Source organism: Chenopodium quinoa, unplaced genomic scaffold (genome assembly GCF_001683475.1).
Source record: "Chenopodium quinoa cultivar QQ74 unplaced genomic scaffold, ASM168347v1, whole genome shotgun sequence".
NCBI classification, from domain to species: domain Eukaryota; kingdom Viridiplantae; phylum Streptophyta; class Magnoliopsida; order Caryophyllales; family Amaranthaceae; genus Chenopodium; species Chenopodium quinoa.
Window position 1 is genome coordinate 1,727,969 of NW_018742238.1, and position 23,609 is coordinate 1,751,577.

Sequence of the window (23,609 nt, forward strand, 5' to 3'; positions counted from 1 at the left end):
TTTACTCTTTTACAAGCCCATTACTTTTTAGAATTGTAGGCCCATTTGAATAAGACTAATTAGCAATAACATAAGATAGGATAGGATAGGATTAGCAATTGTTAATAACTTAGGTCGAGCCCAGATAAGTATTTATGAGGTCGCCATTAAAATGAACATTTAGTATAACGAAAAAAACCATTTTCTAACTTAACATGTTTTACAATAATTTTGTATATCTCAATAATCAAATGCTTATTTTTATGCAGTATGATGTTCATTCTTATAAAATAAATGTTCTTTTTTTATGTTGTATGATGTTCATTCTTATAAAATAAATGTTCATTTTCTTTTTTATTTTAATACAATTTTTGTGTTTGTATAGTTATATAAAATGTCCATGTTATAATAAAGGATGTTCAATTAACAGTAGCATTAATAATGTTAGACATTAGCATTTTGTTCATTATTAAAAAATCATATTGTTGATTTATTTAATTGGTATTAAATCATATAATTCAGCGAATTGCAAGATATTCATTCAAGAGAATTGAACAAATCAAGGTATTTCACTTGAAACTTAAAAAAATGTTGATGAATCAGTAATAACATTATATGTTCATTTTTATTTACTACTGAAATGATCATTTATATAATATTTGATGTACAATCCTTTTTTTCAGTTTCATATTCTCTTTATTTTACTCTTATATTATAAATGTTCATTTTTATACATTGCAATGTTCAGAAATAAATGTTCATTTTTTTTCTAGTAAATCTTCATTTTTTTTTCTAGTAAATGTCCATTTGTGTTACGCAACTCTAGCCAGAGCTAGCTGGGCGCGACCCTAGCTAAAAATTTGCATAGGATTAGAGGTGATCAAAAATTCAGGTCGGACTTGGCCTTAACATCATATGTCTTGTCCAAATCCGTAAAGAAAGTAGGGGGCTTTTTCGAGTAAGTTTTGGGTTTTTAACTAAAATTACGTTTTTAGGCTTGCCCAAACATGCCCTATTTCCATGGACGGGTTAGTGGGTCGGGCCGGAGTTGATCACCTTTGTTTCGGGGTTTTCTGTGTCCCTCGGGAGAGTTACAACACCAAGACTGGATTCCGGGCGCCTAAACCTGCAAAATAACGGGGACTCCGGTGGGGTGGAGTTCCACCTCCAACGATCAAGTTAGTGTAGGGCTTCGTAGTGACCCTTACTACGCGTAAAGAAACCCCCAAAACCCGCCCCCATAATAAATGCAATTAACAAGCAAAACATAATTTAAAGCATAAGAAAGGATAAAAGAATATACCTTTGACGCGTGCTTCGCTCAACTATGACCTCTTACTTGAACCCCGATAATGCGAGGCTTCCGACAGGATCGTACCCTCGAACCCGACCCGATCGTCCTAAGCCTCGAAGGTTAGTCGAGGCCCGGACAAAAATATAAACTTGGAGTTTTACGAATTCAAGGTTTACTCAATTATAGAGTTGCCTTTTCAATTCCACTCAAGTGTGTCCATTCCCAATACCAAGGCATGTTATTTATAGGGAAATGGACCCTTGATTTCCAATCTCCAACCAATGTGGGAGAGTTGGTAAATTTAACAATTTATTTAATTCTAATTAAATAAATAATTAAATCAATCACAACGCAACAAGTGGCGCAATTAGAGAGAGATAAGTGAGGCTCAAGGCATGGGGAGGGGGGACCATTGCCTTGCTCCCCAAGGCTTTAGTTGGTCCCTACTTCCTCACAAAACCGCCACCAAGCATGCTGGGCTGGCAGCCAGCTAGCACGCCAGCTAGTGCTGCCAGCTAGCACCAGCCAGCAAGCCCGCATCTCCCCAGCCAGCAAGTACGAGCTGTGTTGGGTGATGCTCGTGCTGCTGCTGCGTGCTAGCGCTAGGCGCTGCTAGCCTGGCACTCACGCTCGCATGGCCCAGCATGCGTGCTGCTAGCGAGCCACGCATGCTAGGGCTTGGTGCTTGGCGATGGTGCGAGACACACACGCACACGCACACACGCAAGTGCCCAGCACTGCGATGGGCTGTTCTTGGTGCGTGTGGCCTGCGATGGCGCCTAGGCACCCAAGCACACACGTTTCGGTGCTGCTGTGCCATGCGAAGGCACACACACGCACATGGTGCTGCGATGGGTAGCCTAGTGCGCCTAGCACGCACATGGTGCGTCTAGGCTTACGTTGAGCTAGCCTAGCCTAGCACTTCACATGCGTAGCCTAGCCTAGCATTATATGGCACCTTCATGTTCCTTAACCTCAAAAACCCATTTTCTTCAGATCCTATAGCCCCACACTCCAAAGATGTTCTCCGAACACAACCGCTTGTCCAATTCCCTTTGCTCCATTCTTGGTTATTTCTTGGTTCAAAGCCCTTCAAGCAACCACATATACGCGAATTATTTGAGTTACAAGTCCCGAATTCCCCACACTTACCATAAACATCACATTCAGTTTCTATAGATTTCCATATGGTTGTCCAATTCTTTGTATCTTCATCCCATTCTTTTTGTAGCACTACTCCATCATAAGTCAGAACATAGTGTTCTGTAACTCTTTGGCTAGACGTCGAAAATGATAGGCCAAGTGTGCCTTCTTCATAGTTATCATCAAGACGAAATCCATCAATCAGAGCAAAATAATACATACTTGGTACTCCAATAAATACATGACCATTCCAAGGTCCAGATCGCCAATAAGGACGGTCACCATCCCAAACGAAAATTTCAGAAAGTAAGCGAGGATTAATGCCAGCATTAAAGCGTCCAGTGGATGGATTTGTAGCACTCTTCCAAGAATTAAGCCGCCGTGATGTATTTGTATCCTCGTCAACAATTATTTGCATTCGCAGCATCAAGTTGTCTGTAGGATAGTCAAAACTCTGCCAGATGACATCCCCGCTGACATTTGAAAGTAAAACAAGGTTTCCAGTATCCAAAAGCTGAGCAACTGAATTATTTACCTCATGATTAGCTGCTATCTTTGTTGACCAAAAAGTGTTGTTTTGTCCATTCAAGAGTTGAAGATCACCTTCCTCGGATATACTGATCACCCCAGAAGAGTTATTAAGTGGTCTGTCTCTGTTGGCTATCCAAATGACTTCGAGTACATCAGAATCATTTTTATTGTACCATATACCAGCATAGCGATTAGTCGAATCAGCAGGGCTGAAAAACCCAAATTTGAAAGTGGAATTCCTAGAGACTAATTCATCTGGGTCTCTTAGATATTGAGTAGTGCTAACATTAGCTAGGACTGAACCAAAAAATAAATTAAAGCAAAATAAGAATAGAAGAAACGTGTTCATAGATAAATAAATGCAATCACAATTCGACAAGTGTCAAGGAGAGAGAGAGTATTAGGTGAGGACCATGGAGAGGTGGGGGGACCAATGCCTTGCTCCCCAAGGCTTTCCCAAAGCCTTGATCCCCACTCTCCTCATAAACCGCCTCACCCTAGGCTGCTACCCAGCTAGCGTGCCAGCTGGCTGTGCCAGCTAGCCCAGCATGCTAGCACTAGCCCAGCAGCATTGTTGATGCTTGCTGGTGCGTGTTGGCGCTAGTGCTGGCTGGTGCGTGCTGGCGCTGGCGTTGGTGCGTGCTGGCGCTGGTGCTAGCATCCCACGCATCATCGCTGCTCGCATGGCCCAGCATGCGTGCTGCTAGCGAGCCACGCATGTTGGCCTCTCGCCACGCAACGCACTCCCACACCATGCGCACCACGCATCTCACTCGCGCACAATGCCTAGCATGCGTGCTGCTAGCAAGCCACACATGCTTGGCTTGACGTTGCTTGCTAGCTTGCTAGCCCTTCGCACACACTCTCGCACAGCCTCACGCATCAGCCCCGACACTTTGCACCATGCACGCACATGCCTCGCCCAGGCACCACGCACCACGCAAGCGCCTGTGCCTAGCACTAGCTGTGCTTGGTGCGTGTGGTCCTTCCATGCGCACAACACTATGCTAGGGCTGCTATGGCATCAGGCCATCCTAGGGCACGCATGGTGCGCCTAGTGATGCTGCCTGGGTTGCGATGGCGCCCAGCCATCCTAGGCCACGCATGGTGCGCCTAGTGATGCGTATAGGCCTGCGATGGGTTGCTGGCTTGCGATGGCGCCCAGCATCATGCTAGGGCTACGATAGCGCCTAGGCATGATGCCAGGGCTGTGTTGGCGCGCCTGGTGCTAGCGATAGCCAGCCATGGTGCCTAGCCATCATGCCAGGGCTGCGATAGCTCCTAGGCATGATGCTAGGGCTGCCATGGCGCGCCTAGAGCCTATGATGAGCTAGCCTAGCCTAGCTATGGCTACGCTCATACTTGTCGATTGTGATTTTGCGACGCTCGGTCTCGACGCCCTAGGCTCGATTTCCGACGTCTGTATTCGTAAAACTCTTTCGACTCATTAAATCCTTTCGGATTAATTCGTCGTCTCGGATCGGTTATTTGATTGGGTTCGACCCGAAGGGTTCAGTTAAGATTAAGTTGTAATATCAATTGTACCTTGATATTACTGATCGGAAGCGGCCTCCACCTAGGCATTCCGATCACTTGACCTTACTGAAGAATTAGCTCTGTAATAATTCTGAACCCTCTATCGGATGAATACACTTGTTGGAAGGACACCATTCCTTTCAATCTCCCACTTGTCCTTCCGGACAAGTGTGCATATAGTGTATAGCTCATTTCCTATGTCACTTAATGTTTCTTCGTGAACTATAAGGCAAGATTCTTTGTCATTCTTATTACGTTCAGAAGTGTTTCTCGATGTCCGAGTTCGACTGTCAATAAGCAGATGATTTCTAAAATCCATCTGAGCACGGCCATGCATTTTCACAGTCTCACTCTTCGAGCGGCCTTATAAACAACAAAACATTTTCCTTATTGTTAGTAGGGGGACAATCCCAGTCTTGTATTGTAAGTTCTTCTTACTAAGAGGACATAGACTCCCGAGTGTTCCCGTTATGATCCCCAGTTACGGCAGACGTTTGGAAACATCAAAGAGCCTAGTACTCAAACAAGAAAACTTCACAGTACTCATGGTCGGAGGAAATAAGTTCCGATAGTCACAATGAGAAATATACTTATGACAAAATTTTAAATTTTCTTAAAGTACTTTAATAGGTCTTATCCAGTACAGTTCCAAACTGTACCTGTGCAAATGATTTATGACCGTCACGTCCTCGCAGCACAAGAAACGGTGCTGTAAATCATACTACACACTAATCTATGGCGGTCATCAATCGTCCATTTGTTAGATGACCTCGATTAGGGATACTTTTCGATTTAATATTCAATGTTCACTTAATAGGTGTTTCTTTATCCAAGACATGATCTTGATACCCTGTTTTGAATATTTCCGTAAATCGAATGGACTCATTATTTAATTCTAAACCACAATTAAATTGTAATGGAGTGAATGATAATTTTTGCACAAAAATTTATTACTCCATTAATGAATGGTTTCAATACAGTGTCTTACATTAAATATCCTATTTAATTAAAACACATGTACAAGGAATTTCAAAGCCAGTCTCTAACATGCCTGATTCCCATTGCCTCAATGTGCTTGTTGTGTTTCACTTGAGGCAAAGGTTTTGTCAAAGGATCGGCTACATTATCATCCGTGCCGATCTTACAAATTCTGATTTCACCTTCGGATTTCCATTCCCTTATCATGTGAAATCGCCTTTGCACGTGTTTGACCTTCTGGTGTTCTCTCGGCTCCCTGGCCTGAGAGATAGCTCCATTATTATCACAATAGAGGTCTATCGGTCCCTTGATTGAGGGTACAACACCAAGTTTTCTAATGAACTTGCGAATCCAAACAGCTTCCTTGGCAGCTTCCGAAGCGGCCAAGTACTCAGCTTCAGTTGTAGAGTCTGCAGTGGTGCTCTGCTTGGCACTCTTCCAACTAAACGCTCCTCCATTCAGACAAAATATATACCCCGACTATGACTTGAAGTCGTCTCTGTCAGTCTGGAAGCTAGCGTTGGTGTAACCTTCAACAACCAGTTCTTTGTGGCCTCCATATACCAGGAATTTATCCTTGTTCCTTTTCAGGTACTTAAGGATGTTCTTGGCCGCAGTCCAATGCGCCTCTCCTGTGACTTGAAGTCGTCTCTGTCAGTCTGGAAGCTAGCGTCGGTGTAACCTTCAACAACCAGTTCTTTGTGGCCTCCATATACCAGGAATTTATTCGTGTTCCTTTTCAGGTACTTAAGGATGTTCTTGGCCGCAGTCCAATGCGCCTCTCCTGGGTTCAATTGGTATCGACTCGTTGCACTCAGGGAATACGATACATCTGGCCTTGTACATATCATGGCATACATGATCGATCCGATTAGCGAAGCATATGGAATCTGATTCATTCTTTCTCACTCAACAGGTGTCTGCGGACACTGTTTCTTGCTGAGAGTTATGCCATGGGACATGGGTAAATGCCCTCTTTTGGCATTTTCCATGTTGAATCGAGCTAGTATTTTATCAATGTAAGTACTCTGGCTTAATCCAATCATCCTCTTAGATCTATCCCTATAGATCTTGATGCCCAATATGTACTATGCTTCTCCTAAGTCCTTCATTGAAAAGCACTTTCCCAACCAGCCCTTTACGAACTCCAATAATTTTGTGCTGTTTCCAATGAGCAGTATGTCATCGACATACAGGACTAGGAATGCAATATCACTCCCACTGACCTTCTTGTATACACAAGACTCATCTGGATTCTTGATAAAACCAAACTTGCTAATGGCTTCATCAAATCGCAGATTCCAACTTCTGCTGGCTTGCTTCAGTCTATAAATGGACTTTTTGAGCTTGCAAACCTTTCCAGCGTTGCTTGGATCGACAAAACCCTCTGGCTGTGTCATATACACAGTTTCTTCCAAAATCCCATTAAGGATGGCGGTTTTGACATCCATTTGCCATATTTCATAATCGTAATATGCAGCAATCGCTAGGATGATCCGGACGGAGTTTAGCATTGTAACTAGTGAAAAAGTTTCGTCATAGTCAATCCCGTGGACTTGTCTATAACCTTTTGCCACCAGTCTAGCTTTGTATATCGATACATTTCCATCCTTGTCTGTCTTCACTTTGAAGATCCATTTGCAACCAATGGGTGTATAACCCTCGGGCAAATTCACCAAGTCCCAGACTTGATTTTCAGACATGGAGTCCATCTCGGATTTCATGGCCTCTTGCCATTTTGCAGAGTCGGGGCTCGTCATAGCTTGCTTGTATGTCGCCGGCTCATCACCATCCATGACTAGGATGTCCTGATCATCAATTAAGACGATACCGAGGTATCTGTCTGGTTGAGATCTTTGCCGTTGCGACCTACATAGGGTAATCGGTTGAGCATTTACATTATCTGTTTGACTCTGACCAATCTTCTTAGATGCTTCCAAAGTATCTAGATTGTCAGTTTTGTCAGGTTGACATAGTTGCTCGTCCTCTCGAACTTCGTCGAGTTCGATTTTCCTCCCACTTGTCATTTCGGAAAGGTGATCCTTCTCCAAAAAGACACCATCACGAGTAACAAACACTTTGTTCTCGGATTTATTGTAGAAGTAATACCCTTTGGTTTCTTTTGGATATCGCACAAAGAAACACTTATCCGATTTGGGGTGATGTTTGTCCGAAATTAATCGCTTGACATATGCTTCGCATCCCCAAATCTTGAGAAAAGACAACCTAAGAGGTTTCTTAGTCCATAATTCATATGGAGTCTTTTCAACAGCTTTTGATGGAGCTCTATTCTGTGTTAGTGCTGCTGTTTGTAGCACATGTCCCCAGGACGAGATAGGGAGTTCACTAAGACCCATCATTGACCGAACCATGTCTAACAAGGTTCGATTTCTCCGTTCGGACACTCCGTTCCATTGAGGAGTTTCGGGAGGTGTCAATTATGAAAGAATGCCATGTTCTTTCAAGTGATCGCCGAATTCATGGCTCAAATATTTGCCACCTCGATTCGATCGAAGTCCTTTAGTTTTCTTGCCAAGTTGATTTTCAACTTCTTTCTGAAATTCTTTGAATTTCTCAAAGGATTCAGATTTATTCGACATTAAGTAGATATAGCCATATCTACTATAATTGTCGATGAAAGTGATGAAATATCGGTAACCTTGCCTTGCGGGTGTGCTCATAGGTCCACATACATCCGTGTGTATTAGACCTAATAAGTCACTTTCCCTTTCTCCCGACTTGGAGAATGGCTGTTTTATCATCTTGCCTAATAAGCATCCTTCGCAATTTTCAAACGACTCTAAGTCGAATGAGTCAAGAACACCTTTTTGAAGAAGTTTCTTAATGCGTTTGATGTTAATATGGCCAAGACGACAATGCCACAAGTAGGTTTGATTCGACTCGATGGTCTTAGCCCTTTTGGCAGTATTCTCGATGTTATAGACCTGTTTGTCTAGTGACAGCACATAAAGACCATTTTCTGAATGTGCCTTTCCATATAAAACATTATCAAAATATATAAAACAACTATTGTTTTTAATTCGAAATTTGAATCCTTTGGCGTCCAACGCCGATATTGAAATAATGTTTTTGGTCACTCTAGGAACATGATAACAGTTTTCAACTTCTAGAACAAGCCCAGTGGGAAAAGACAATCTGAGAGTTCCAACGGAGACGACAGACATCCTTGCTCCATTGCCGATCCAAAGCTCGACCTCTCCCTTCTCTAGCCTCCTACTTATCCTTAGTTCCTGAGCATTGGAACAAAGGTGTGAGCCACATCCGGTATCTAATACCCATGATGTTTTGCTAGCGAAGTTTAAGTCTATAACGAAAATACCTGATGAAGAAGCAACGTTGCCGTTCTTCTTATCTTCCTTGAATTTGAGGCAGTCCTGTTTCCAATGTCCCTTCTTCTTGCAGTAGAAACATTCGGAATCAGATTTAGAAGAAGCTGCCTTCTTGTCCTTTTTGCCCTTGGCAAACTTTGACTTAGGCGGGAATTTCTTCTTTTTCCCTTTAAAGCTCTTCTTTTTGCCCGCACGTTTGAACGGCTTGCCCTTCCTCACCATGAGCATGTCATGCTTGCCATCATCCTTGAGGGTTTGCTCGGCTTGCTTCAACATACCATGAAGCTCGGTGAGGGTTTTCTCCATACTATGCATGTTATAGTTCATCTTGAACTGATCATAGCCTTTGTGAAGAGAGTGGAGAATGATGTCAATTTCCATTTCGGTTGAATACCCAGCATCAAGCCTTTCCATGTTTTCAAATAATCCAATCATTTTGAGAACATGCGGGCTGACTAGCTCTCCTTTCTTGAGCTTGCTCTCAAGGATCTGCCTGTGGGTTTCGAACCTTTCAGTTCGGGCCTGCTCTTGGAATATATTCTGAAGCTCAAAAATGATCTCAAAGGCTGTCTCCTTTTCAAAGAAAGTCTTTTGAAGATCCGGAGACATATTCAAACTTATTGAACATTTTATCCTTGTCAATCAAGAAAGTTTGGCCCGCTCAACTTCTCCTTGTCGAGAATTGAGCGCAAAGAGAATTGGTTGTTGTTTGAGTTACTTGCAGACATGATTTCTACAATTGAAAGAATTTGAAGTGAAAAACCATTCATACATCAATAAGTTAAAATTTAAAGCGTTCATGCACATATTCAAACTTATTGAACATTTTATCCACGCATTTTAAGATTATCCCTTATGGGCGAGAATAAAATGATTCCGAGATCCCAAAGATCAAGAAATGGTTAAGCATGCTTTGGCTTGTCTTAACCATTAAATATCTTAAGGTAAGCAATCCAATCGCTAATAGCTCCAAGCTACTCTCGGTTTGATAAAATGTCGCATCTAATGCATACTTGACATTTTATCTCTTTTGCCACGACATCTAAGGACTCCTTACTGATATCGTTGAGCTTAACCAAGACAACTTGTATACCTAGTATACCTTACGTTCCTAGGGAAGTAGTGATGCCTCGCTTTGGCGTAATCCATCACGTACGCGCATTAGTTCGGTAAGTGTTGTTCTTGGAACGGAAAATTTTAGCTCAATATTATTAAGGGACCTAGGGTTTCTATGTTGGTTGATTTAAGTGAACTTAACTAATCATCGCAACATAATAGAAATCCTAGACATGCATCTAGCAATCATATATAACAACAATATATAAGGCATAAAATTAGATGCATTTGGCAACTAGCATGACCCCTTGAAATCTTCAATTTCCATAGGTCTTCATCTTGGCTCGTCTTCGTCGAAACGCCGTCTTGAGACATCTTGGCCAAAATGAAATAAAAGAAGCTAGTTAGAACGACTAAGATAAATCTAATAGTACAAAAATACTTAACGGTTCGCAAACCGTATTTAGATTTACAAAAATACATAACGGAACGCAGTCCGTATTTTCTATCCTAGTCGGGCCCCACTAGTTGCCATTTTCAAAGAACCTGTTTTGAAAGTAATCTTTCATTCACCCGTTCACTATTTGTGAACGACCCATGCAATTTTTACGAAATACATAATTAAACACGCAAAACTAGTAACTAACTTAGGTCGTTAATCCAATTAACGCGCCTAATTAAAACTAGTCAAAGTGGTTTAATCCATTATTTCTAAACGCAAAATGCTAACGCAATTAATTAAGCTCCCACTAAATTCCGCATCCGTACTTAATTTATCCGATTAATTAAGTCGGCATAACCCATAATTTGTCAAAATTTTGCAAAATCGAAAATCGAGGTTTTTAGCCTCGTTAAAATAATTAATTAAAATTATTAACACAGGAAAAATCGCAAAATCATAGCTCAAGTACTAAGCAAAAAAGGGCATCATCCTATGATGCATGGCGCACCATGGCTGCTAGGCAGCCCATGGCCCCTACGCCATGGTGCGTGGTGCTGGTAGGGGCTTGTTGCCTCGCTGCCCAGCAGCAGCACAAGCCCACCAGTAGCTCACGCTACACACGCAACAACATAGCTGGGCTGGCGCTTGGTGCTAGCATGCTGCGCCCAGCACAACACACTACGCTGCCCAGCACCACGCATGCTGGCGCCTGGCAGCAAGTGGGGGTTGGCTGGTGCTTGCTACCACGCTGCCTAACAACTCTTCCTAGCAGCCAGCAGCCAAGGCCACTGCCCAAGCCCAGCCATAGCCTCCCTCCTCACACAGCAAGCACAGCCGCATCATGGCTTACCCTTGTGCGCACCACAGGCAGCCACATGTGGACTGCTAGGCAGCCCGACTAGCCTTGGTGGCACTTGGGTGTTTTGCCTCGATTTGCGTGCTATGACTCGAGATTTTAATCTCAATTTACGTATGACATGAATTAATTTCAAATTATATTTTAGAATTAATTTCAAATTATATTTTAGAATTAATTTGAGGGAAAATAAAATAAAATTAAGTCTAACTTAAAATAAATTTATTTTAATTGGTGCACAAGCCTAAATTTATCCAAAATGTCAATTTTGAACAAAATTAGGTCAAACTTTATGCTTAAAATAAAATGAGCTACGTCCAAAATTAATCTTGCCAATATGCAAATTAATAATGGATTTGACAAAAGGGAGTTGGAAAAATAAATTAACCATCCAATGATAAAGATTTTCCAACTTGCATACTTGTGTAAAATACCAAGATTGCATCTTCCAATATGAAGATTAATCAAATTTTACTCACAAGTAATTGAACTTAATGGATTTTAATCAACCAAAACATGAAAAAATCCAAACTTTGTTCAACATGGAATTTAGGGTTAGGGTTCCAATCATTTAAACCATTAAAGATTAGAACTTTAACATTATTTGGGAACTTAAAATACAGAATCACAACAAGTTTTCACACCTTATTGCAATTTATTTGCAAAATTTGTGAAAAACAAGTTTATGTGATAACTTGGTATATCAACTTAAGCACTAATAAACACTCCATTATTATGCTCAAGGATATTTTAAAACCAGTAGATTAGTGATGCAAATGTGCATTTAATCTAACCTTGTAATGCTTGCATTAATCAAGGCTTAAAAAGAATTAAAATTTTCGTTGAAAAACGAAAAACCCCAGAAAAATTGGGTTTCTGGTTCGAATTTGGCTTCTGGACAACACTAAAAGGACTGAAACAGTTCCAGAATGTCGATTCCACCCAAAAATCACTATTTTTGAGCAAAAATCTAGGTTCGACAGCCAAATCGAAAATAAATTCGAGTTTTAAAAAATTAATTAAAACGAGCATCTAATCTAATTAGATGAACATGAACCAGAAAAATTGAATTCTTTAAAACACCTTAATTAAACAATAATTGCAAAAATTAAAAGGAGCGTGGCTCCGATACCGCTGTAGGGTTTCGTAGTGACCCGACACTACGCGGAAGGAAACCCACCAATACCCGCCCCTTAATTAAAGCAATTAAACAAGTATAATAAACTTAATCAAACAAGATTAAGGACAAGAATTATACCTTTGACGCGTGCTTCGCTCCCAAAGAGCTCTTACTTCTAAATCCCGAAAAGACGAGATCTCCGACGAATCGTACCCTCGACTCGACCCGAGCGTCCTAAGTCTTGAAGGTTAGTCAAGACCCGGACAAAATAACTATGAGTTTTACGAATCAAAGGTTTACTCTTTTCTAGAGTTTCCTTTTTAATTCCACTCAAGGTTGTATCAAATCCCAATACCAAGCTTGGTATTTATAGGGAAATGATCCCTTGATTCTCATTCCCCAACCAATGTGGGAGAATGTTTTATTTGCTAATTAATTTATTTCTAAAATAAATCAATAAATAAATGCAATCACAATTCGACAAGTGTCAAGGAGAGATAGAGTATTAGGTGAGGACCATGGAGAGGTGGGGGGACCAATTCCTTGCTCCCCAAGGCTTTCCCAAAGCCTTGGTCCCCACTCTCCTCATAAACCGCCTCACCCTAAGCTGCTGCCCAGCTAGCGTGCCAGCTGGCTGTGCCAGCTAGCCCAGCATGCTAGCACTAGCCCAGCAGCATTGCTGATGCTTGCTGGTGCGTGCTGGCGCTGGTGCTAGCATCCCACGCATCATCGCTGCTCGCATGGCCCAGCATGCGTGCTGCTAGCGAGCCACGCATGCTGGCCTCTCGCCACGCAACGCACTCCCACACCATGCGCACCACGCATCTCACTCGCACACAATGCCTAGCATGCGTGCTGCTAGCAAGCCACGCATGCTTGGCTTGACGTTGCTTTCTAGCTTGCCAGCCCCTCGCACACACTCTCGCACAGCCTCACGCATCAGCCCCGGCACTTTGCACCATGCACGCACATGCCTCACCCAGGCACCACGCACCACGCAAGAGCCTGTGCCTAGCACTAGCTGTGCTTGGTGCGTGTGGTCCTTCCATGCGCATAACACTATGCTAGGGCTGCTATGGCATCAGGCCATCCTAGGGCACGCATGGTGTGCCTAGTGATGCTGCCTGGGCTGCGATGGCGCCCAGCCATCCTAGGCCACGCATGGTGCGCCTAGTGATGCGTATAGGCCTGCGATGGGCTGCTGGCTTGCGATGGCGCCCAGCATCATGCTAGGGCTGCGATAGCGCCTAGGCATGATGCCAGGGCTGTGTTGGCGCGCCTGGTGCTAGCGATAGCCAGCCATGGTGCCTAGCCATCATGCCAGGGCTGCGATAGCTCCTAGGCATGATGCTAGGGCTGCCATGGCGCGCCTAGTGCCTATGATGAGCTAGCCTAGCCTTGCTATGGCTACACTCATACTTGTCGATTGTGATTTTGCGACGCTCGGTCTCGACGCCCTAGGCTCGATTTCCTACGTCTGTATTTGTAAAACTCTGTCGACTCATTAAATCCTTTCGGATTAATTCGTCGTCTCGGATCGGTGATTCGATTGGGTTCGACCCGAAGGGTTCAGTTAAGATTAAGTTATAATATCAATTGTACCTTGATATTACTGATCGGAAGCGGCCTCCACCTAGGCATTTCGATCATTGGACCTTACTGAAGAATTAGCTCTGTAATAATTCTGAACCCTCTATCGGATGAATACACTTGTTGGAAGGACACCATTCCTTTCATCTAGCCTGAGCGATAGCTCCATTGTTGTCACAGTAGAGATCTTTCGGGCCCTTGATGGAGGGTACAACACCAAGTTCACTGACAAACTTGCGAATCCAAACAGCCTCCTTAACGGCTTCTGAAGCAGCCAAGTATTCGGCTTCAGTTGTAGATCTGTAGTGGTGCTCTGCTTGGCACTCTTCTAGCTAAACGCTCCTCCATTCAAACAGAATATATATCGTGACTGTGACTTGAAGTCGTCTCTGTCAGTCTGGAAGCTAGCGTCGGTGTAACCTTCAACAACCAGGTCTTTATGGCTACCATAAACCAGGAATTTATCCTTATTCCTTTTTAGGTACTTTAGGATGTTCTTGGCCACAGTCCAATGCACCTCTCCTGGGTTTGATTGGTATCGGCTCGTAGCGCTTAAAGCATACGATACATCTGGCCTGGTGCATATCATGGCATACATGATCGACCCAATTAGCGAAGCATATGGAATCTGATCCATTCTCTCTTGCTCAACAGGTGTCTGTGGACACTGTTTCTTGCTGAGAGTTACGCCATAGGACATGGGTAGATGCCCTCTTTTGGCATTCTGCATGTTGAATCGTGCCAGTACTTTATCAATGTAAGTACTCTGGCTCAATATAATCATCCTCTTAGATCTATCCCTATAGATCTTGATGCCCAATATGTACTGTGCCTCACCTAAGTCCTTCATTGAAAAGAACTTTCCCAACCAGCCCTTTACGGATTCTAGTAATTTTGTGCTGTTTCCAATGAGTAGTATGTCATCGACATATAGGACTAGGAATGCGATGACACTCCCACTGACCTTCTTGTATACACAAGATTCATCTAGATTATTGATAAAACCAAACTTCCTGATGGCTTCATCAAATCGCAGATTCCAACTCCTACTAGCTTGCTTTAGTCCATAAATGGACTTCTTAAGCTTGCATACCTTTCCAGCGTTGCTTGGATCAACAAAACCTTCTGGTTGTGTCATGTACATAGTTTCTTCCAAAATCCCATTTAGGAAGGCGGTTTTGACATTCATTTGCCATATTTCATAATCGTAATATGCAGCAATCACTAGGATAATCCGGACAGACTTTAGCATTGTAACCGGTGAAAAAGTTTTCATAGTCAATCCCATGGATTTGTCTATAACCTTTTGCCACCAGTCTAGCCTTGTATATCGATACATTTCCATCCTTGTCTGTCTTCAATTTGAAGATCCATTTGCAACCAATGGGTGTGTAACCCTCGGGCAATTCACCAAGTCTCAGACTTGATTTTCAGACATGGAGTCCATCTCGGATCTCATGGCTTCTTGCCATTTAGCAGAGTTGGGGCTCGTCATAGCTTGCTTGTACGTCGCTGGCTCATCACCATCCATAATTAGGATGTCTTGATCATCGGTTAAGACAATACTAAGGTATCTGTCTGGTTGAGATCTTTGCCGTAGCGACCTATGAAGGGTAATGGGTTGAGCATTTACTTTGTCTGTTTGATTATGACTAATCTTCTCAGCTGCTTCCAAAGCACTTAGATTGTCAGTTTTATCAGGTTGACATTGTTGCTCGTCCTCTCGAACTTCGTCGAGTTCGATTTTCCTCCCACTTGTCATTTTGGAAAGGTGTTCCTTCTCCAAAAAGACACCATCACGAGCAACAAACACTTTGTTCTCGGATTTATTGTAGAAGTAATACCCTTTGGTTTCTTTTGGATATCCCACAAAGAAACACTTGTCTGATTTGGGGTGAAGTTTTTCCGAAATTAAACGTTTGACATATGCTTCGCATCCCCAAATCTTGAGAAAAGACAACCTAGGAGGTTTCTTAGTCCATAATTCATATGGAGTCTTTTCAACAGCTTTTGACGGAGCTCGGTTCGGTGTTAGTGCCGCGGTTTGTAGCGCATGTCCCCAGAAAGAGATAGGAAGTTCACTAAGACCCATCATTAAGCGAACCATGTCTAACAAGGTTCGATTCCTCCGTTCGGATACTCCGTTCTATTGAGGAGTTCCAGGAGGTGTCAACTCTGAAAGAATACCATTTTCTTTCAAGTGATCGTTGAATTCATGGCTCAAATATTCGCTACCTCGATCTGATCGAAGTGCTTTAATTTTCTTGCCAAGTTGATTTTCAACTTCTTTATGAAATTCTTTGAATTTCTCAAAAGATTCAGATTTATTCGACATTAATTAGATATAGCCATGTCTACTAATGTTTGTTAACTAAGTTGAATTCTTAGTGGTCTTAGTTAGCGGTATCAACTCTTGTCTAATCATATGCAAAACATGCAATTTCCATTGAACATATATTTGCAAGACAATTTTGAAACAACCATTGTCAAAGTCTTACATTCAAAATAACTAGGTGTCCAACACCATAGATCATAGTATGTTCAAAAAGCATGATGAAAACTAAGATTAGTTTAATTACATGTCATAGACAAAATAGTGCATGTAAGCACGACCGAAAAAACCATCTTTGTCGTCACTTGTCCTTGCACCAAAACTTGATAAGCTTCTCACTTGGTCCCTGAAAAGGCAACATAAAGTGAGTCATACTTGGTATCTAATACCTATGATAAGCTTAACTCACAAGTGTTTAAGGAAGATACCTGAGGCAAATGCTCCATTCCTCTCCTCCTCTTCCCGAAAGAGCTTGCATTCTCTCTTGTAGTGGCCTTGCCCACCACAATAGAAGCAACACATCTTTGCCTTGACCTTCTTGAAATCCCTTCTCCTTGATGGTCTTTTGGTTGCCCCAAATGAATTGGCTCGGTGAAGTAAGCTCCACCACACTCGTCAAAGAATGTGTCTCCTTTCTTTCAGAAATATATGCCCTTAGTGCATCACATCCTTAGTGGAGTGAAGTGAGCATAATATGACCAGCCATTCCATCTTCTAATGGAATTCCGAGGAGTTCCATGTGCTTGAAGAGCCTAGTCATTCTTGCCACATGGGGTCGGAGGGGCATACCCGGTCTCAACTTTGTATTGCAGACTGTAGACTAAAGATGGTACCTCTCTTTAGCAAGACAACCTTGATCTGATGGCTTCACATTCATGTCTGTAAGTGACCTAGTCACCTCAAACAAGAGTCCATCATTGTTGTTGTTGAAACTCTTAGAGAATCTCACACCGACAACATCCCTTAGTCCTCCAAGGAATAAGTCCGGAAAAGAGAATGGAAGTTTTCTTTCCATTCTTCCGGGATGGAGTTAGCCATGAGTTGTGACACTAATTTGCAATCATTGGACCATGCACAATAAGTTTCGTCACTCAAGTCTTTCTTGGTACAGAGGGTTGGGAGGGAAGTATCCAAAACATACTCCTTGGAACAACTCCGGAGAGTTTTCCTGAGTTCCTCTACCCATTCTTCAAGGTTTGTCAAGTTAAGCTTGATAGCCAACTTATCGGGGAGACCCGGGCACATAGGGTTGTTGTTTGAGTTACTTGCAGACATTGTTCTACAATTGAAAGAATTTGAAATGAAATACCATTCATAAACCAATAAGTTTGAAATTTAAAAGCGTTCATGCAAATTTTCAATCTTATTGAGCATTTTATCCACGCATTAATAAATTTGTCCCTTTTAGGCGAGAATAAAATGATTCCGAGATCCTAAAGATCAAGAAATGGTTAAGCATGCTTTGGCTTGTCTTAAAATTAAATATCTTAAGGTAAGCAATCCAATTGCTAATAGCTCTAAGCTACTCTCGGTTTGATAAAACGTCGCATCTAATGCACTCTTGACATTTTATCTCTTTTGCCACGACATCTAAGGACTCCTTACTGATATCGTTGAGCTTAACCAAGACAACTTGTATACCTAGTATACCTTACGTTCCTAAGGAAGTAGTGATGCCTCGCTTTGGCGTAGCCCATCACATACGCGCATTAGTTCGGTAAGTGTTGTTCTTGGAACGGCAAATTTTAGCTCAATATTTTAAGGGACCTAGGGTTTCTATGTTGGTTGATTTAAGTGAACTTAACTAATCATCGCAACATTTGAAATCCTAGACATGCATCTAACATTCATATATAACAATAATATATATAAAGCATAAATTTGATGCATTTGGCAACTAGCATGACCCCTTGAAATCTTCAAATCTTCAAGGGTCTTCTTCTTGTCTCGTCTTCATCGAAACGCCGTCTTCAGACATCTTTGCCAAAATAAAATAACTAGCTACTACGACTAAGATTATTCTAGAGTACAAAAATACTTAACGGTTCGCAGACCGTATTTAGATTTACAAAAATACATAACGGAATGCAGTCCGTATTTTCTATCCTAGTCGGGTCCCACTAGTTGCCATTTTCTCAAAACCTGTTTTGAAAACAATCTTTCATTCACCCATGCACTATTTGTGAATGGCCCATGCACATTACAAGATACATAATTAAACACGCAAAACTAGTAACTAACTTAGGTGGTTAATCTGATTAACACGCCTAATTAAAACTAGTCAAAGTTGTTTAATCCATTATTTCTAAGGTGCAAAATGCTCACGTAATTAACTAAGCTCCCACTAAATTCAACATCCATACTTAATCAATCCGATTAATTAAGTTGGCTTAACCCATAATTTGTCAAATTTTGCAAAAACCGAAAAATGAGGTTTTAACCTTATTAAAATAATTACATAAATATTTTAAAACCGGCAAAATTCTTGCAAAATACATAGCTCAAAAATTAAGCAAAATAGCCACCACCATGCATGGTGCATTGCGCACCATGGCTGCTAGGCAGCAGTGGGCTGGCTGGCTGGGGCTTGCTGCCTCGCTGCCTAGCAGCAGCACAAGCACGCCAGCAGCCTTCGCCACACACGCAGCAGCAGCATCATAGCTTGTGCTGGCGCTTGGTGCTAGTATGCTGCGCCCAGCACAGCACACTACGCTGGCCAGCACCAGCTGCTTGCTACGCATGCTACGCATGCTAGCTCGCATGCTGACGCTTGCCAACAAGTGGTGGGCTGGCTGGTGCTTGCTACCACGCTGCCAAAAAGCATCCCCAAGCATCCAGCAGCCTACGCCACTGCCCAAGCCTAGTGCACTAGCACCCCTCGCCATACAGGCACGCACCTTCAATGCTCAGCCCATGTGCGCACCATAGGCAGCCTACATGCGGGCTGCTAGGCAGCCCGGCTAGCCTTGGTGATGCTTGCGGTTTTTCATCGATTTGCATGCATTTTACTCGGGATTTTAATCCTGATTTATGTGTGGCATAAATTAATTTCAAATTTATTTTAGAATCAATTTGAGGAAATATGAAAATAAAATAAGTCTAACTTGATTAAATTCAATTTAATGGCGCACAAGCCTAAATCATCCAAAATTTTATTTTGAAACAATTTAGGTCTTTCTTTATGCTTGAAATTGAATGAGCTATGTCCATAATTAATTTAGCCAATATGCAAATTAATAATGGATTTGACAAATGGGAGTTGGAAAAATTAATTAACCATCTAATGATAAAAATTTTCCAACTTTATACTTGTGTAAAATACCAAGATTACATCTTCCAATATGAAGATTAATCAAAATTTACTCACAAGCATTTGAACTTCAAGGATTTTAATCAACTAAAATGGAAAAATCCAATCTTAGTTCAATCATGGAATTTAGGGTTAAAGTTCCAATCATTTAAACATTTAAAGATTGGATCTTTAACATACTTAGGAACTTAAAATACACATTCACATCAAACATTCACACATTAATGCAATTTATTTGCATAATTGTGAAAAATCAAGTTTGTGTGACAAATAGCATATCAACTCAAGCACTAATTAAAACTCCATAATTATGCTTAAGGATATTTAAAATAGCAGTAGATTAGGGATGCAATAATGCATTTAATCAAGGCTTAAAAAGATTTAAAATTTTTGTAAAGATTTAAGATTAGGGAGCCTTGTAATGATTGCATTAATCAAGGCTTAAAAAGATTTAAAATTTTTGTTGAAAAAGGAAAAAACCCCAAAAACTTGGGTTTCTGGTTCGAATTTGGCTTTTGGACAGTTCTCAAAGAGAGTTAAATCTGTTTCAGAATGTCGATTCCACCCAAAAAACACTATTTTTGAGCAAAAATCTGGGTTCGACAGCCAAATCGAGAAAAATACGAGTTTTAAAATTAATTAAAACGAGCTTCTAATCTAATTAGAAAAGCAAAACCAGAATTTAAATCTTACTTTAAAACACCTTAATTAATAAATAATTGCAAAAATTAAAATGAACATGGCTCCGATACCGTTGTAGGGTTTCGTAGTGACCCTCACTACGCGAAAAGAAAACCCCCAAGACCCGCCTCCATAATAAATGAAATTAACAAGCAAAACATAATTTAAAGCATAAGAAAGGATAAAAGAATATACCTTTGACGTGTGCTTCGCTCAACTATGAGCTCTTACTTGAACCCCGATAATGCGAGGCCTTCGATGGGATCGTACCCTCGAACCCGACCCAATCGTCCTAAGCCTCGAAGGTTAGTTGAGGCCTGGAAAAAAATATAAACTTGGAGTTTTACGAATTCAAGGTTTACTCAATTATAGAGTTGCCTTTTCAATTCCACTCAAGTATGTCCATTCCCAATAACAAGGCATGGTATTTATAGGGAAATGGACCCTTGATTTCCAATCTCCCACCAATGTGGGAGAGTTGGTAAATTTAACAATTTATTTAATTCTAAATTAAATAAATAATTAAATCAATCACAACGCAACAAGTGGCGCAATTAGAGAGAGATAAGTGAGGCTCAAGGAATGGGGAGGGGGGGACCATTGCCTTGCTCCCCAAGGCTTTAGTTGGTCCCCACTTCCTCACAAAACCGCCACCAAGCATGCTGGGCTGGCAGCTAGCTAGCACGCCAGCTAGTGCTGCTAGCTAGCACCAGCCAGCAAGCCCGCATCTCCCCAGCCAGCAAGTGCGAGCTGTGCTGGGCGATGCTCGTGCTACTGTTGCGTTCTAGCTGCTAGCCTGGCACTCACGCTCGCATGGCCCAGCATGCGTGCTTCTAGCGAGCCACGCATGCTAGTGCTTGGCGATGGTGCGAGACACACACGCACACGCACGCACGCAAGTGCCCAGCATTGCGATGGGCTGTGCTTGGTGCGTGTGGCCTGCGATGGCGCCTAGGCACCCAAGCACACACGTTTCGGTGCTGCTGTGCCATGCGAAGGCACGCACACACGCACATGGTGCTGCGATGGGCAGCCTAGTGCGCCTAGCTCGCATGGCGTGCCTAGCACACCATGGTGCGCCTAGCACGCACATGGTGCGTCTAGGCTTGCGTTGAGCTAGCCTAGCCTAGCATTTCACATGGGTAGCCTAGTGTGATGCTACGGCTTCGCTCGTACTTGTTGCTTGTGATTTTGCGACGCTCGGCCTCGACGCCCTAGGCTCGATATCCGACGTCTGTGTTCGTAAAACTCCGACGACTCATTAAATCCTTTGGATTAATTCGTCGTTTCGGATCGGTTGTTCGATTGGGTTCGACCCGAAGGGTTCAGTTAAGATTAAGCTGTAATATTAATTATACCTTAATATTACTGATCGGAAGCGGCCTCCACCTAGGCATTCTGATTACTTGACCTCACTGAAAAATTAGCTCTGTAAAAATTCTGAACCCTCTATCAGAATAATACACTTGTTGGAAGGACACCATTTCTTTTAGTTAGAACGTGTACGGAGAATGTAAAAAGTGCGGAACGTAAAGTGGTATCAGGAATATTCTCTGAGGTGAGAATTAAATATCTGCAATCGTGGACTGCTCTGGTTTTTTTTTTTTCGTGTTTAATTTAATGAATGTGTGTTCCCTAGGTGGGAGCATTCCCCTTTTTATAGGGTCTTGGGATTCGTGCCACTTTCCTAGGTTACAGAATCCTAGGAATGATGGGCTGTCACGGGAATTGGGCCCGAAGGCAGTCTTTTTTCCTGCTGATGGGAGTGCCGCGTGTGAACTGGGATTGTTTCATTTAGAACCTCTCCTAGGGTGACACGTGTCACCTTCTGATTGGTCCACGTGGCCTGGGAATTTTTACCCAAAACATTTGCCCCTCACAAGGATGACGTGGCGTGCCACGTGACGCCTGTGACACTTGTCACACAGGCACTGGTGAACGATTTAATCGTTCACCTTCTGGAAAAATTACAGTGATGCCCCTGATTTTTACCCTTCTATGTATAGCGTTTTCATCCCCCCATTTTTGCACATTGACAAAAAATTTCAGACAAGAGATTCTTTGCCTTTGAGAGGATTTGCTTATCGTCGTTTGTTTTTGATCCGCCTGCATTACAGACGTCACAAAATTTCCAACTATTTTCGCTTGACACAGCTGGCCTACCGTCTGTGTAGCTTACAAACAAGAGAACATCTGAATCGCCTGGATATTTTCCAAAACTGCCTCCTTTTTCAAGTAGATACTGTTTCGGGGGTTTTTGGAGTCCCTCGGGAGAGTTACAATACTGAGTATGCGCGCCTGACTTCTGTACCTGTAAAACCACGAAACTCCGGTTGGGAGGAGTTTCGCCTCCGAAGATCAAGTTAGTATGATTCCGGATGAGTAAACGTGCGAAAAGTAGATGGGTATTTCTCTCTGATTCAAAGAGATTCCGCAATTAATATTGCTCGGGATTTGTGTGTGTATTTTTTGAATGCCAATAAATGAGGATAATTCCTCTATTTATAGCAGACGAGAATCTGCTCCCCCATTGGGGGTTCAATGCCACGTGGCATCCTCTGATTGGATCCCTTTGGGCCTGTATGAGGGTGACACGTGTCAAGCCCTCATTGGGCCACGTGGCAGGGGTGATTTTTACCCCAAACATTTGCCCCTCACAGGTGTGACGTGGCTTGCCACGTGGCACCTGTGACACTTGTCACCATGCGGAAGGGCGACGATTCGCCTCCTTCCCTCTATGTTTTTGAATTTGAAACTGGAGGGGGAAGGTGACGGTTCGCCTTCTGGGATTTCCTATAAATAGGAACCTCCCTCCTCTCATTTCTCACTTTGCCAATCTTGAGAGAGAAATTATTTGAGAGAAAAAGAGAGAACTCCCGATCCCGCCTGCTTTTTCTTACAAACAACCTCCAACTTCAACACATCCGGATACCGGTTGAGTATTTCTTTGCCCGTCTCACTTAGGTATCCTTCTGACCTTGTCGGTTTCTTCCATCTTTATTTTTTTTAAAGCTGCAGCCGGTCTCATGCCTTCTGGAGCTTCTTTAAGCAATCCCATGATGAATTGCATCAAGTAGGCCTTCAACCGGTTTATACCGTCTGGGGCGTCTTCAGGCAATCTCATTGTGGGTTGCACTTTTACAATAAATCCTCAGCCGGTTTACACCGTATGGGGTATCTTCAAGCAATCTCATGGTGTGTTGCATTCAATAGACCCTTAGCCGGTTTACACCGTCTGAGATATCTTCAAGCAATCTCATGGTGAGTTGCATTTAATAGACCCTCAGCCGGTTAATACCGTCTGGGTATCTTCAAGCAATTTCATGGTGAATTGCATTCATCAAACCCATAGCCGGTTTATACCGTCTAGGGTATCTTCAATAAAAATTTTCCTTTGAATTGCTTTGCTGC

General features: G+C 42.4%; 1 protein-coding gene across 1 annotated transcript; it reads right to left on the reverse strand.

The window, feature by feature from the left end:
• Positions 1 to 2,183: 2,183 nt before the first annotated feature.
• LOC110735814 (G-type lectin S-receptor-like serine/threonine-protein kinase At1g11330) lies at positions 2,184 to 23,322 on the reverse strand. Its single transcript, XM_021916002.1, has 2 exons — positions 23,229 to 23,322; positions 2,184 to 3,244 (listed from the first exon to the last, which is right to left on the reverse strand). Exons 1-2 carry the CDS (start codon positions 23,320 to 23,322, stop codon positions 2,184 to 2,186), a joined length of 1,155 nt encoding a protein of 384 aa, XP_021771694.1.
• Between the last annotated feature and the right edge of the window lie 287 nt (positions 23,323 to 23,609).

Coding starts and splice junctions, on each gene's coding strand:
- LOC110735814 (XM_021916002.1), bottom strand. CDS start 23,322: ATGAGATTGCCTGAAGACGCCCCAGACGGTATAAACCGGTTGAAGGCC. Junction 3,245..23,228: donor GCTTAAAGAAGCTCCAGAAG/GCATGAGACCGG, acceptor TTTTTGGTTCAG/TCCTAGCTAATGTTAGCACT.